This window comes from Liolophura sinensis, chromosome 1, assembly GCF_032854445.1.
Source record: "Liolophura sinensis isolate JHLJ2023 chromosome 1, CUHK_Ljap_v2, whole genome shotgun sequence".
NCBI lineage: Eukaryota > Metazoa > Mollusca > Polyplacophora > Chitonida > Chitonidae > Liolophura > Liolophura sinensis.
The window spans coordinates 14,219,960-14,236,056 of NC_088295.1; the positions used below are offsets into that span (position 1 = coordinate 14,219,960).

The 16,097-nt window shown below is 36.6% G+C and overlaps 1 protein-coding gene across 1 annotated transcript; it reads right to left on the minus strand.

Moving 5' to 3' along the window:
- Window positions 1-998: 998 nt before the first annotated feature.
- Window positions 999-13,325, minus strand: LOC135466060 (unconventional myosin-IXb-like). Its single transcript, XM_064743498.1, has 23 exons — window positions 13,218-13,325; window positions 12,517-12,686; window positions 11,681-11,855; window positions 11,022-11,096; window positions 10,718-10,802; window positions 10,380-10,486; window positions 9,736-9,862; window positions 9,257-9,375; window positions 8,780-8,918; window positions 7,910-8,010; window positions 7,334-7,507; window positions 6,861-6,964; window positions 5,887-6,083; window positions 5,456-5,510; window positions 5,135-5,237; window positions 4,816-4,915; window positions 4,282-4,385; window positions 3,620-3,714; window positions 3,228-3,389; window positions 2,694-2,799; window positions 2,410-2,509; window positions 1,613-1,746; window positions 999-1,287 (listed from the first exon to the last, which is right to left on the minus strand). The coding sequence occupies exons 1-23, from the start codon at window positions 13,323-13,325 to the stop codon at window positions 1,255-1,257; spliced, it is 2,673 nt and encodes an 890-aa protein (XP_064599568.1). The 3' UTR covers window positions 999-1,254.
- Between the last annotated feature and the right edge of the window lie 2,772 nt (window positions 13,326-16,097).

The following is a 16,097-nucleotide window of genomic DNA, read 5'->3' on the forward strand; positions in this document are numbered from 1 at the left end:
CCTGACCCATTATAAATTAGTATAACACTGTATAACTGATACAAAAACAGTAATAGTAAAATGTTATTCATACATCCTATATTCATTCATCTAGGAGATCAGGAGGAGTAGAACAACAGAGTAGAACAACAAAGCTTGTGTATATAAAACATAACTTTATTTTAACATGTCAAAGTTAATTTCATTTCTCTGCATTTATTTATCTGGGCATTTATGCATGTGGTACAAAACTGAACATACTACAAAACTGTACATGTGAAAAAAAAATAAATATATATATATATATATATAAATATATAAAATATATAATACATATAACAAACATACAAATTTTAATAACTGCATGACAAAACAAGTCATACCCTTGGCAAAGAGCAAGACGAACAGTTATAAGTTTAGAGGAGGATATACAGCACAACACTTCATTTACTTGCACTATGTAGTGATGTATAGTAACTAATGTGTCCATGTATACATGTATGTGTTATGACTTCTGTCGTCAACAATTAAACTTAGACAATAACCAACAAAATTTGGCAAACATATTTTAGACATCCAAGAGTTTTACACCACTGTACTATGTTCATTATTAGACAGTGATATATTACATACATTATTAGTCATATACAGTGTTATTACTTAATACTATTCTGTACACGTATGATCAGTTGACCATCCAATCATCAATTTGACTAATGAACAAAAACTTATGTATTCGAAAATAGCATAGCACTAAATGATCATTCTATTACATATTGTGGTACTGATTTTCATGGGAACAAAATGCTTGGCATAAGCCATATGGTACGGAAACTTAATATATTCAATGAATTGTGAAACCTTAAATGCCCTTCTCAGTATCAAATGCTCACAGGCATTTCCATGTATCAACCAGTCCAAAAATGGTGCTTTGTGTAAGACATCACTTTCTTCCTCAAATTTGCCAATTAAACCTATGCAGATTTGTCCCAGTGTGCATAAATTGCTCTGGGAGGTGCTCTTTCATAAGTAAAATAGTTGATGAATTGGAGTAGATACAAAATACTACTCATGATAATGTGTTCTTTGTACATACAGACAAAAAAAAAACATCTGCAGCTGAATGAAACAAGGACAAATTTAATTCCCATCAAATTATTAATTTGGCATAAACATATGCCAAGACTGTTTCACTGATAGCTTCAGCATAAATAAATCCATGGTGTTGAAAGAGTACTATCCAGAGATAGCCCCAATTTCTTGAATCTAGTCAAATCAAACATCCAAGTGGAAGGTAGAAGGCTGATCCTGTAACAGACAAAACACTTATGAAACATTACAGAAACATTTAAAATGTTTTTTCTTTCTTTCTCGTTTGTCAGATTACAGTATGGCACAGGTTGATGAGTTTCATGAGCACAGATAAGAACATACCTGAAGGTATCTTAACCTTCACCCATACCAGAACAGAGGCGTCTAGATAAGCTGAAGGTACAATATCATTTTGATGCAGATTATTGTTTTGACTCCTCTGACACACTAGGTTTGATCTCAGAATCCCCCCCCCCCCCAAAATAGAGGAGATTTGAGGGAGAACGATAGGAGTTTGACAGCTGGATTCAGTTCATCTTACCCTTATCTCTAGGAGATGATATGGGAGATGCACCTGTGATGAATGATGATTAACACGCAGGTAACCAAATCTATCTGCTTCACCCATTACTTCCACCTCTTGCCCCTGCTGGAACACCTGACCTGACACAGGATCTGGGGACAATAAATGTATAACCGTTTTAAAAAGTAATAGAACTCTATTAATGTTTTACAACAGCACATAGGACATTGACAAACAATTATTACAAACAATACAGAACCAATCAGATAAAAGTTTTTATGGACAAACCCTAGCTATTATAAACATGACAAAATCTGAACAATCTATAATAATGCTTGAAAAGTTTAAACCTGACAATTTCATGAGGGGAAGAGAGATTAATAGAGTAGCTTAAACAACCCTAATCAACATCACAATAGAAAAGGCTAACCTTGTGTAACTTTAATTCCCCTTACCTTGATATCAAGGCCTAACCTTGATAACTCTGACTGAGCACTCTGATCTGACGGGTAGTACACCTTCATATCCCCACACACAGTGTAACTAACTAACAGTCTAACCTTGATAACTCTGACCGAGCACTCTGATCTGAGGGTAGTACACCTTCATATCACCACACACAGTGTAACTAACTAACAGTCTAACCTTGATAACTCTGACTGAGCACTCTGATCTGAGGGTAGTACACCTTCATATCACCACACACAGTGTAACTATCTAACAGTCTAACCTTGATAACTCTGACTGAGCGCTCTGATCTGAGGGTAGCACACCTTCATATCACCACACACAGTGTAACTAACTAACAGTCTAACCTTGATAACTCTGACTGAGCACTCTGATCTGAGGGTAGTACACCTTCATATCACCACACACAGTGTAATTCCTTCTGTTGGGTACTGGTGGAGCAACATCCTGAAAACAGTAAAGGATAAACAGAGCATTTGAAGACAGTTATATAAACTGTTCATGTTAAAACTGGTGAAATTGTCTCACCATAGGTTAAGTAAAGTGAAGTAAAAGGTTATCATAAATTTGCACATAAATTATTTGACTGAAATGATTCCCTATTTCCACCAAGTGATCTTTCTCTACTTACCATCTGTAAGCCAAGCTGCTGACATGTGTCCTGTATATAGGAAGGGAATTCTCTATGCTGACCAGGCAAATCCATAAATGAATAGCTATCCAGATTTTCATGTATGCTGTAAGACAGAAGAAAACTCCTTCCATAAATACATGCGTGTATGTATGTATGCTTTGGGCTTTATGTCATGCTTAACAATTATCAGTCATATGACAATAAGGAGTCATTAGGTGCGTGTACATAAACTGTGTCTTCACGTGGCAGGTCAAGTTTATGCTGTGAAAGTGCTGCTGCCAGCATTTGGACATGTTAACACTGCATTGTGTTTATCAAGGCATATTCTTACAACATAATATTAAATAAACTACAGAATTCAAAAGACAGAATTACACTTTTTAGGAAGTTCAGAAGGTGAACAACTAAACTAAACTAACAATCTTTTGAAGTACACAGACTTAAGAAGTCTCAATTCCAAACCCCAAAAATTATATAAATCATACTTTACACAACAAAACTGAACTTACGCCATCTGCTTTTAGTACCTACCCTGTAGATTTATTGTCTTCTCTCCCAGACTTAAGTGGGAATTTACACATGGCTTGATTTTTACTTCGGAATGAATAGCCTCTCCAGACAGCCTGGATAAGCATGGCGCTACAATGCAGCTTTTCTGCCCTCACAGCTCCTAACTGCTGACGACATCCCTCACTAAAACAACCATTCTATCATTCAAACACCAACAAAAGTTTTTTCAAATAAAATTTCTGTCTAGTTATCATTATTATAGATAATTATTTTTAGCAAATTATCATCTTCAAGTGAGGACCGTCATTATTATTATTATTATCATACCATCTGATAACTATATGAATATTATTTCATACACACTTACCTAAAGGCTTTGATTTAACAACAAAAACTTTTGACAGAGTATTTACCTGAAGAAGACATGCTTTTTCCCAAGTGCCCACTGAACACTGATGTATGGCAGTTTACTTCTGTCAACTTCCTCCAGAAAGCTCTTCAATATCAGCTGTGAAAACAGAGACAAACTTCATCACCAACAGTCTCATTCATTCATTATTCAACATCCAAGAATCACCTTCATCTATTATTGAACAGTACACACAGCAATTTTTGAATACTAGTATTTCAAACACAGGTACCATTTTGGTTTGACCTGAAAATTTCTGTATGCATTAGACAGTACTCATTTCCTTCATTCACCAAGAACATACAAGATCAAAGGTGAATGTCGCCTGACATTTTAAGGAATGTAATATTTCATGGTGTTAAAAATCCTTCACATCTGGGACTGAAATCTTATTGTATCAAATTTTATTTTTTTTTACTTTTATTCTAACATGTCTGCTAACAGGCAAAGGTAAATTCTGAGTGCATTTCACCACAGTAGGCCTAATTTGTTTGTCTAAATAAAAACTAACAGAACCATACTAAGAAACTCACAAAATTTAAAGACTTGTATAAGAGATAGAGAAACAGTATTTATATCACAAAACCTTTTTATTAGCTCATATAGGCATTGTCATCAATTTCCCTGTAGGGAAGTTTGATTTAAGCGCCCTATTCCAGAACTCACCTTACATTCTGAGAGGGGACTGCCAAGAGAACCTTGTGGATGTCCACCGCGGAACAACCTGTAGCGACTGTTGAACTGACGATAGCCAAGCCTATGTGGAAGACCTACAATATCCATCTCAATGTTTATAACAGAGAATGTTGTAATATACTCTGAATATAACAATCATTTCATATTTTGTACATAGAAAATGTTTGTTCTGCATAATGAAGCTTTCTTAATTAATTCATTTATTTATTTACTTGATAAGTGTTTTATATCATACTCAAAAATATTTCACTCACATGATGGCAGCCAACATTATGGTGGGCGTATTGAAACTGGGCAGAGGATGGGGGAATCACTTAATTACAAGTTCATCCTGGTATTTCTTAGATAAAATGCAGGGCTGTATGGGATCTCAAACAAAAATTAAAAATGCCATTCAGAAATGTGAACTTGACACGAAGAAATATATTATCTGGCCCAAAGAGATAAAAGTAAAATAAATGTCATAAACTGAACATGGCAGCCAAAAATTACACAGAAACTCACCGCCTGCCATTAACTTGACGGTCTCCAGAACTTCAAGTGACTTGATTTGTCTTAAAACTGAGCAGCTGTCAAACAGGTTCATCTCTTTTCTGTCATTGCTCTGAGATAATCAAAAATGAAGAGCACAAACAATAATACACGGCATGAGAAGCAGTATTAACTTCTAGATTTAACCATGACAACAGATCATTTGAACAGATTACTCTAATTAAAATTAATCCAACTATGTAAATAAAGGAAAAAATGATTTAGAGTGTGTGTTCATGTATCACTCGTTATGGTTTCTGCAGGTGAAGAAGAGTGTGGCATTCACACATACCTTGATACACCTGATAAAATGAGGTTTTGTGTAGTAGAGGACTTCTAGTAACTGGTTCATCCTGTAACAGAAATCCATAGCAGGTGTGCCAGGGAAGTCTGGTCTGAAACAGGAATATTCCACAGTTTAATTACACTTAACATATGGCAGGTGCATTTCACATACACAAATCAGTTTAGCAACTACTATACAAATGTAACTGTTACCAAACTGCGAAACACTGAAAAACAAAAACACAAATTTCTTCTCAACTACATACATGTATTGGCGAACACAGTAAAGATCCTCAGTTTTCCACGAAAGACAGTACAAACATTTTACCTTTCACGGTTTGATCCTAAACCTGGTGAAATTCTGTACACTGCACCCGTAGGACCTGAGGACATACCCAATAGTACACATTTTATCCTTAACAAACAAGGGCAAAATGGCAGGACAAACTAAAGGGAGTTAACATCACTGTTTTCACAGCTCACTTCAAATACCAAAGTTAGGTCTGCTCATTCAGTGATAGAATTTTCAAAAACAGAATACCCTGTATATCACAAAATAAATGATATTCATATATTATGAAATATATTGTTATCATATATTTACATCTATAACAAAAAGTCGATAAAAAGTGCTTAAAAGGATATCATATGGATACAGCAAGTTTTTACACACAAAAAATACATCCCAGCAAGTGTGCATTGAAAAAATATTCACTAGAAAATTATGAAATGGATATGACAGGAACTTAAAGACTTTACCATGTAATAATGAAAGCTCCTTTGCAAAAAGATGAGCTGCAAAGCCAAAGTTGCAGTTATACTGGTCAAACAGACAGACTATATCATCTGGCAGATAATCCCTGTTGTTGTGCAGTAGGCATCTGGCATCATAAACCACCTTATCACCAAAATGACAGATCCCAAACATCTGGGATTTGTTAGCTGGCTGAAACAACCTGTGATCATACAGAAAAAGAGTCACATAATATGTCAGATGTTGCTAAAGAATTTTAGTGCAGTTGACTAAAAACCCAAGCTTAACTGAACTCAAACAGGCAAATCTCTGTACACTATCACCGATGTCCACATTTTTATATTGTACACAACTATGCAGGCATTTGTGTGTTTTATTCAGAATGCCGACAATAACATGCAGTTGTCTGCAGATATGGTATGAATTTAGAGTACCCCGGGGAATAGAGTGATATTTATTGTGAGGTGGACAGAGGGAAAGAACATTAAATACATATTACATCTTAATATAAACACTTGAAAGGTACAGTGTAAGCTATAGCTTACCAGCCTGTATTGTCAGTGCAACTGAAAATGCCTTGAAAAAGACCAAATTCAAAGTCTGAAAACGCAGAATCTGAAGTCTGGCTAGAAATACCAGTGTCATAAATTGAAACTTCATCATCATCCATGATGAAATCAGATTGATACAGCAGTATACTTGCTTCTGTGTAGTTAGAATCCATGTCGAAAATGACACTGTTTTGATAGGAATTCCCAGGTTATTTATGCATGCCAGGCATGGGTTCTGCTAGGGCAGTAAATCTATTGTTTTGGTGGATTTAAAGTCATTATTATGTTTCTCAGAAGCACAGTAATTTACTGTACAAACAGATTATAACCTTTATAATTAGAAAACTAGCTAAATCTGGACACTAATCCATTAATACCACAGCACAAGAGTTTACTCCACAGTACCTCACATTTTGCTTATTTTTTACCTGTCATTGTTTCTATGTTGCACTTTGACCCGGTTCACCAAAGCCTCGGGACTGATGTGAGCATATCTACCCTCCACGTCAAGAATACTCAGTATGCCTGTCGACTGCCAAAAAAAAACCATTAGGACTGTTATCCCAGCTCGTAAACGGCCAGGTAAACAGGTGAATTAGTAAATCCATCTATCTGTTTAATTAATTTATTTAACAGAGTACTGCTAGCAAATCCAAATTAATACAACACAAGGAAAACAATCAGTGGTCTATAAATTAATTAACAGATTTCTGATATAATACAGATTCTAGTGGGATTAAAACTTGCATGGCTTGTTCAATCCTATAAAATATAAAAGCATAATGTAAATAATGTCACACAATACAAGAAGTAAACTGAATGAGGTTTCAAGATTTACATTCAATGTCTATCCTGGTGTGTATGTACTACTTTGATGTTTATAATAATGCACGCACTCTACCTGAGAAGCTATGAGCTCAATAAGTGCTGAGTTGTCCCTGTAGATGACATCAACATTAAGCCTGACCCCTTCCTCCAGACACGCCTCCATCGGAGCTTTGAACATGAAGGTATTGTACACATTCTGTAACTTCTCAGCGCACAGATTTATACAGAGCTGGTCCAGTTGATTTACCTGTCAACAATACAGAGGTACACATACATGTACTTCACAATCATATGTATATTCATACGTCATATTTAACTTCAGATATTATCACATCTGTTACAAGCTTTAATTTCATTATCATACATGCCAGGTTTCTGGTTGCCAAAACTAGGCTATAACCAGCACTCCTAGCCTAGTACCCACCATACCCAACAAATTTCCTGATGTGCATGTACACATAAGTCCGCAGTACCTATGCTCAGTACGCCCTCAGTATTCACTGAAATTATTCTGGTTCAGACAATAAAATCCTCAGCTAAACCCATCACTGGTGAAGATAATTTCATGTGATAAACCATGTTACAGAAACAAACATCACCATTAGAGGTAAAGAATATATTGGCACTGACACAAACGAAAAAGGTGTACCTGGACTGATTCAAATCCAAACATGTCTAAAACTCCAATAAACCCTCCTGAAGCAGACTTGCAAAAGACTTCTGAGCTTCCCAGGCTAAGACTACTCAGATCTGAAATTATTTGGACAAAGTGAAAGAGAGGTGCATGTATATAACTACCATAATCTAATAACTAAATTGGAAAAATAAATATTTTAAGCTCTGATAACAAAAATATCAAATAAATAAAAAACAAATTCCTGTTTGATCAACGTGGCCAAGAAAAAGAAATACAGGATGTTCCCACAATGGAATAAATCTTGGTAGTAAAGATGCTCCTGAAAGAAGTTTACAGATTCTTGCGCATAATACTGTGAGTGGAATATATTGCTCCTTATGTCAGCACACATATCATGTATCAAGTAGTTACCTGGTAGGTGGGAGTCTGAGCTGTCTGTACTCTGGCCTGACTCTGAAGTAGTATAGGATCTGGTGTTAGGTTTTCTCACTAAGCAAGACACACCTCTGTGGCACAGAGTCAGTATACGCTAGTAGTTACCTGGTAGGTGGGAGTCTGAGCTGTCTACTCTAGCCGGACTCTGAGGTAACGTAGGATCTGGTGTTAGCTTTTCTCACTAAGAGTGAGTGAGTAAGTGAGTGCTTGGGTTTTAATGTAGAACTTTTCTCATTCAGAAGGCTCCAACTCTGTGGCACAGAGTCAGTGCATGCTAGTGGTTACCTGGTAGGCGTCATGCAGCAATTAAATAGTTACTTGGCAGATTGGAGTCTCAGCTGTCTGTACTCTGGCCAGACTCTGAAGTAGTGTAGGATCTGGTGTTAGGTTTTCTCATTAAGCAAGACACACCTCTGTGGCACAGAGTCAGTATACGCTAGTAGTTACCTGGTAAGTGTGAATCTGAGCTGTCTGTACTCTGGCCTGACTCTGAGGTAGCATAAGATCTGGTGTTAGCTTTTCTCACTAGGCACGCCACACCTCTAAAGTACAGAGCCTGTGCCAGGAGGTCTTTAACACAGTTAGCCTGAATAAATGACAGATGGTCAACATTCAACTGACATGAATTCCCATTTCACAATAAATTCTTTTAGGACTTCTTTACCAAAGTCTTCTTTACATTTTGTATTCAAATGTTAAAAGAATTACATTTATATATATGACATTTCACTGCAATTTAATATGTTTTTTATCTATCCGTCTTTTGCTAACTTTATTTTAATGCACAATGTAAAACATAAATTTTGGAAATTTGGAAGAAAATTTGTGTTCTACATTTAATGACGTTTGGACGTCATGTTAATCATGCTGTGTTACATATACAACATGTATAGTAACCTATCTCATCAGTTTCAGTTCCCTTACCGTAGCAGCATTGGCCCTTGATTTACAGATCTGTCCTCGTATAGTTCTGGTCTTAGTTGTTAGGCCTCTGTACAGTACAACACCTGGTATGCCCAGTAAGGCAGCTACTGCCTGAAACTCTACCAACGGACGCAGAAGTCATTCAGTAGTTTTCATTTAACTACCCCATCTTAAATCTTACTAAGCTCTACAGCGCATTGCTCTAACTTACCTGGGAAATAGCATGCCGTTATTGATAAAATGGAGATTGCTCATGGTCTAATAAAACTGTCATCTTAAAAGCTGCAAGTTAAAAGACCTAACAAATAGTGTATTTTCACCTCAAGTTTTGCCTGCAAAAATGCACTTTCATAAGCACATATAAAGGCTTAAAATAATACCTTTATAGGCAGCTTCGAATTATAATTACTTTCTGATCCTATTAATTGGCTTTTTACATATTTCTCACTGTAGCAAACACAAAGTGTATTACCATTTACCTCTGTGACTTTTAACCTCTGGCTCCTGTCCACCATTTTGAATAAATTCCACATTTCCCAGCAGTAAGACCCCTGCCAGAAGTCTAATGACATCAGAGAAGGAGATTCCTAACATCCCCAGTGACATCTTAAATGTAGAACCAACAACTCAGTCTATTCACATCACCCCTGACTGGGCATTTAACAAAAAGGTAGTATATAACCTGGCAACACAATTTATATTTCAGTTTACTGTGCAACAAAATATTCAGGCAATGCTTATCCTACTCCAATAACATTTTAGCACACTTCAGCATTAGCTATATATCATTGTATGCAATTCATAAACTTGATACAACTACGTAAAAAGAAACTTTTTCTTTCATTTGTAACTCATGTTATATAAATGTTAATACTGATCTTAGTTGTTCAATCACAGGGAAATTGTTCTTGGCAAATACTTTAGTGTCACAACAACTTGTAAGCCAAGTATATGTACAGTTTGTTCTTTCACCATTTTCAAAATACATGTATATCAGTGTCAATCTCATCACCAATGTGTTTTCTTTTACCATTGCTCTGTAAGAGCCTGCAAAATTACTTACTAAAGCCAATAGCCATGCTGCAGCTCTAAGCAAATGTTAGCATGTTTGCATTTCCTTTACCTTCCAGCACTGAAATCTGAGTTTGTCAGAGGCTATGGTCTGGTCTCCAGGACCATGACTAAGGTAATGAAGGTCAGATAATTTGTAACCTGCCAGGTGGAACTTCACTGTAAAAGCAACATAGCAAAATGTTACAAGGTACATGAAACATCTGATGTTAGTTTGGAGTAATAAGCCTTACTTAATAATAAGACAATATCACTAACCTCATCCATACATCCATATAACAAGCAACCAAACCAAACAAGGAGTTACATTAAAAAAGTTGAAAGTATTTAAAATAACAACAATTACATTTATAAAGATGAAATTGTGTTAACTTTGTAACCTATATGTACCTTTCTCATCTGGTGTCAGCCCTGCTAGCATCTGGTAAAATATATGATAATTCTTCTCCTGGACTGGTACATGGGTTGTTCTCGTCTGGATAGGAATCAAAAAGTCACCATTTTATAGGTAAGCGTTCATAGATTATTCATAGCATTGACACAAAAAGTAAGCTTTGGCTTTAAATATCTGCAGCATTCAAGAGAAAAGAGATAAAAGAAAGTCAAAAAGCCTTTTCGATTTATGCAATGGTTTGTAACTAACAATTATAATAATAATAATAATACCAACAATAACAATAACAAAACCCCTTACCTGCTCAACAAAATAGCACTGAATATGGGTTTTGTAGATAGCACCACGGGACATGAAATTTTCAACAAAGAAACCCTGTAAAGTAAGGACAGAAATAAATTGACACCATGTTATAAATTATACCTGGATTCTTGATTTTATGTGTCTTCTGTAGGCTGGATACATGTCGTTCAGCTGTCCAAGAAGTCTACATGTACATTGTCAAGTTTAAAATGTACATCAAGCCCCACCTCCCCTTCCCCCTACACACACACATACATACACACACACACACACACACACACACACACACACACACACAAATCACTGACTTTCAATGCTTAACAAATCTGAAGGAACCATAGCTTTCATGTGATTAATACAATGGTGCACTGGAATACTTAAATCCTCAAAAAATTTGATCAGCAAAGCATAAATTTAGAAGCAATATGAAAGCACAGTTCACAAAATAAGAATACTAAAATGTATTGTTCGGGTAAGGGCACATAAGAACTGCTCAGAAATCAAATAACAACCTGTTCAGGTCAGCTAGTATTCCTCTAACAAGCCAAACCGTGCATTATGTCTGTGGTTGAATGTATGGAGGATTTAGAGTAGAGTAGTCCTTGTCAGCACATCTCCCATGTATGCTTATGGGTGGGAAAAGAATCTTCTCTCACCACTCTGGTACTGTCTGGAGTGCTAACTGTAGAGGCTGATGTCAGGCCATGCAGGACTGTCAGGGCTGCAGACAGGTGCTTAAAAGTGTCCGTCTCCGTCCCTCCCCCTGCCATGGTAAACAGCTCATGTAGAACCCGAAGGGTGCAGTATGACTTACCACTGGCACTCTCTCCACTGTGAATTCACGAAACAAACAGATCCTCATCATTTAACAGCAAAAGGAAAGAAAATTAAAAAATATTAAACTTTCTACAATCAGTACTTTACTGAACAATTTTTGAAATACTTTGTTTTTATTTCAAAACTTAACAGTAGGTCATTAAAATGTGAACGGATTTTGAAGAGCTTCCTGCTTTCAATCATAACCGTAACAAAGGCTTCAATTCAACAGGGTAAGGTACAAGGAAGATGTAAACTCATCCCACACAGGTATTTCCATTCAGGGCCCAGTTTTACGAAGCACTCTTAAGTTATGTTCACTTAACTGCCACTGCAACCAGTACTGTAGCCTTTACGTCGTCATGGTAGTTGCAAGCTTGTAACGTTAAGAGAGCTTTGTGAGACTGGACCCAGGCCCTCAAAACTGGCCTTACTAAAAGTGGCCTCAAACTATAAGATATCATACTTCAGTTTCAATCTCCACAGCGTAGTCAGGTTATGATGTGATGACAATACTAGTACATGCTTGAAAAAGAACTCTTCACTAAAGGGTAAAGGAAATCACTTATCCTGAGCTATATCTACTAAATAATATAATATTTAATTAAATATTCACCAAACACTTATGTTATCTTACTAAATAAAACAGGGAGAGTTGCAATATTTCACAGCTAACCTGGCAAGTATAACCTGTGACTGCCTGGTGTCTGCATACTCTGACAGGGCCTCCCTCACTAACATAGCTAGTTCATGCCTGGGGGAAAGGGCACAGTCATCACAGAGAACCACAGGGCCTGGAGACCTCAGGAAGGGGTTTACACATATAACCACAGGCCCAGCTTTTGTCTGTAATTAAACGCAGCACACAAAGTTAATGGCAAATTATCATTTTTTTTGTTGGTTTGCATACATGTAACATGCTGAGCCTGATACCAACACATATGTACACTCTGTAGTTAGTCCGGCCGATTTGGAAAACCATTCTCAAGATATCCGACATGATGCCACACCCAGTCATACACTGAGACTTAATCAACGGTACTCAGCCTTTCTCATAACACCAAGCATCCAGCAAGCAAGTTGGCCTTCAAAATTTGCCAATTCCAATCGCGTAGGTATGAACTGACTTGGTACTGGCCTTGGTATATACATGCATCTTCCATTAAAGTATTTAAGATAAGTTATTTTCAATGAGTACGTGTAAAGAGTTACCTTTTTGTCATTCAGACGTATCGTGTTTGGTTATTTGAACGTGCTTTCTAAAGTATTGCTGCTCTAGAATCCACCAATCTTTGAGGAACTCAAAAAGCAACACTAAATGGCTTATAAAGTTGCTATTTCATATGCATCAAAAATGTTTCTATCACCATACATTACCTGCCACCTCTCAGCTAAGAAACGGCCATGAAGGGCCCTCAGCACTGAAGCCTCTGTCAGTGGTCCCACCAGGTGAGTCAGATCATCCAGGGATAGACATCTCTCCATCACTCACAGGTAACACCTATGCCTAAATATGACGTATGTTTTAATTTTCATTTAAGGCACACAGAACAAATCCATAGAAATATAAAATTTGAGCCCAGTATGTAGGAATACTCTAAATATCATCATGTAGGCCCACAAAGCTTTCTCAGAATGTACACATATTGCTGAATACAACTGAAACAAGCAGCATTTGCCAATAATGTTGACGGCAACTACACACAATGGTCTTACTATAAAGGTCACATTGTGTCTGTAAACTGCTCTTTCCGTCAGTTACATATGTATATAGTGGTATGGAACTGAACTCAAACTTTGTTTGGTGAAAGCTGCGCTAAACAGACCATATAGGGAGCAGTGTATGCAATGTGAGCAGTATGGAAATTGCACTTGTCGAAAACTGGACCCTAGTTGCTGATTGTGGCATTCGGTGGATATGGAAATTGACCAATAAGGAAAGACAAAAAATAAAAAAAAATTACAAACATATATTTGCACAGAAATACAGTTATCTATTTATAAATAAATCTCACGGACAAAGGTAAAATGAAGATTAAATTAAGCAAAAATATGGGTAGATTTCAGCTCTTTTCCACTATTTTTGAGTATGACAAACTACACCAAACAGATAATTAATAAACAAGTTACCCAAACGGTACTTACTTGAACTGCATGATCAACGGTTGAGTGGAGATGTCAGATAGGAGCTGTGTCGCTAGCTGTGCCCTCATCCCCAAAGCTGTAGCTTACATGTGTAACCGTAAGAAAAAAAAAAACCATGTCTGATTATGGCACACATTAGTCTGTATTGGAGTAAATGCATCACCAACAGCTAGAAATAGAAACAACATTTATAACTGGACTTGGAGTCTCTAAACCAGTACCGCAACATAACGTTAAGCAAATTTTCTGAATACAAGACACACAAGTTCAAGTCAATCTACTGAGGTACCTCTGCTATTTTTCAACTTGAAAAGTGGCTTTCATCTCCTCACAAAGACCAGTACACTTACAAACTGCTTGTGAACACCCTATTTGTTGTTGACAGCATTTTTTATTTTTGTGTATAATACATTACTGTGTCAAGGAGATAAAATCTTTCCACTACAAACATACAATGCTTTTAATTTCCTTCAGGTACCCATGCATCCTGGGAACAATCAGCATGACGCTGCTCTATGATATCATACATGTATCTGTATGTTTCTGTATTTGTCTGCTGAGAAACAGCTCCAAGGTATTTGTCAACATATCTGTCATGACATTATGCACAAACTTTACAACTAAATTCTCAAAGTATGTTACTGAGTTTAACTAATCTTGAGATATTATCTGCTACACACTTAATTAACCTTAAAGAGGAAATGATCTTTAAAAGATAAGTGATCTTGAGCATCTTCATACCCAAGAGCTTACTCCACATATGGCCACAGTTGTACAATTTCAGTTATTTTGAAAACTTAAACTAACTACATATACCTTAATTCTTCCACCTTTTCGATGCCCCTGCAACCAATATTTTGAAACATTCTGAGAAAACTATAGGGTGTAGAGAAATAATTTGCACAGTTGTATGAAGTGTGCAACATTAGTGACACAAACAAATCACTTTAGCGTCATTTTCATTGAAATTGTAGACATAAATCCACTTAGAAAAATGCTTAATAGGTCAAAAAGTTTTACAGCATATTAGACATTAGGCAAAACAGATTAAATATCAGGTCTCAATCACATACCACTATTTGAGATCATCAAGATCAGGCAAGTGAAGAACATTACAGTGTACGAGCATTGCAAACTAAACATTCATTTCATAATACCCACTTTTTTTACAGGTAATTGCATTTTATCTAAAACATAGGCTTTATCATCGTAATAAAAGTTGTTAATCATAATAAGGGACATCTGAGAAGTTATCACAAAAAATGATGAAAAAAAGAGCTTACGCCTGGTCAAAAAGTTCCCTTGGGAACAAAAAGCCTGTTTTGATCTTCTTTCTTTGGTTAACATAATGCTCGTGTATTAACGGTATGTCTTCTTGTGAATATGATATCTGCATATGGCGGTTTTACAGTAACCACAGTCAGTATGGCCATGTCAAATCCTGTGAACAGTCTGACCATGCAGACTGTCACATGGCTACACAAGAGCCTGTACAAGTCCTCGGTGGTCACACACGGTAAGTCTGTAAGAACCACTCTGCTGTGTCCAGTTTTAATCTAACACCATTAACATAACGGTATTTACCCACTAGGCTCTAGAGATTTACATTCAGTACCACTAAGTAATATTAGAGGTATTTGATCTGAGTGAGTTGAGCCTATACTGATCACAGCTTACACCTGTCAAGCATCTACAGTTACAGGTAAATGCCTGACAATCACCCCTTTATGCAGCTGGGCAGTTACTGGAACATGCCTGTTCCCATATCAAGATATTTCTCAGTCTAGTGATGCTCTACTCTTAGTCTACAAATGCGCAATGAATTACAAGTCACAATGTGTGTTGCTTTTGAGAATTTCCTGCTAGTACATGCCAAGTGGGCAACAATCCTTCAGTGGTCAGTCAAGCTGCCAGACAAAGTGACACTTCATCTGTCTTTTGAATGCCTTAAGTGCAGCTTTCACATAAATGCAGCAAGCAGTAATTTGGGCAGACATTCACCAGTTTACATTTTAAAATTTTAATTTCAAATCATACAAACGCATAACTTGTGTGTTAAAAGTTCATCATATGTCAAACTTTCTGGAGAGGAATCTGGTCAACAGAGAGGGG

Bases quoted from the DNA above. Each gene is read 5' to 3' on its own strand.
- LOC135466060 (XM_064743498.1), bottom strand. From the start codon at position 13,325: ATGGAGAGATGTCTATCCCTGGATGATCTGACTCACCTGGTGGGACCA. The intron at 9,376-9,735 runs GTAAATGGTAAT...GTCCGTTGGTAG, and splicing joins AGAGGTTAAAAGTCACAGAG to AGTTTCAGGCAGTAGCTGCC. The intron at 1,747-2,409 runs GTTAGACTGTTA...TATTGTCCCCAG, and splicing joins GCTCAGTCAGAGTTATCAAG to ATCCTGTGTCAGGTCAGGTG.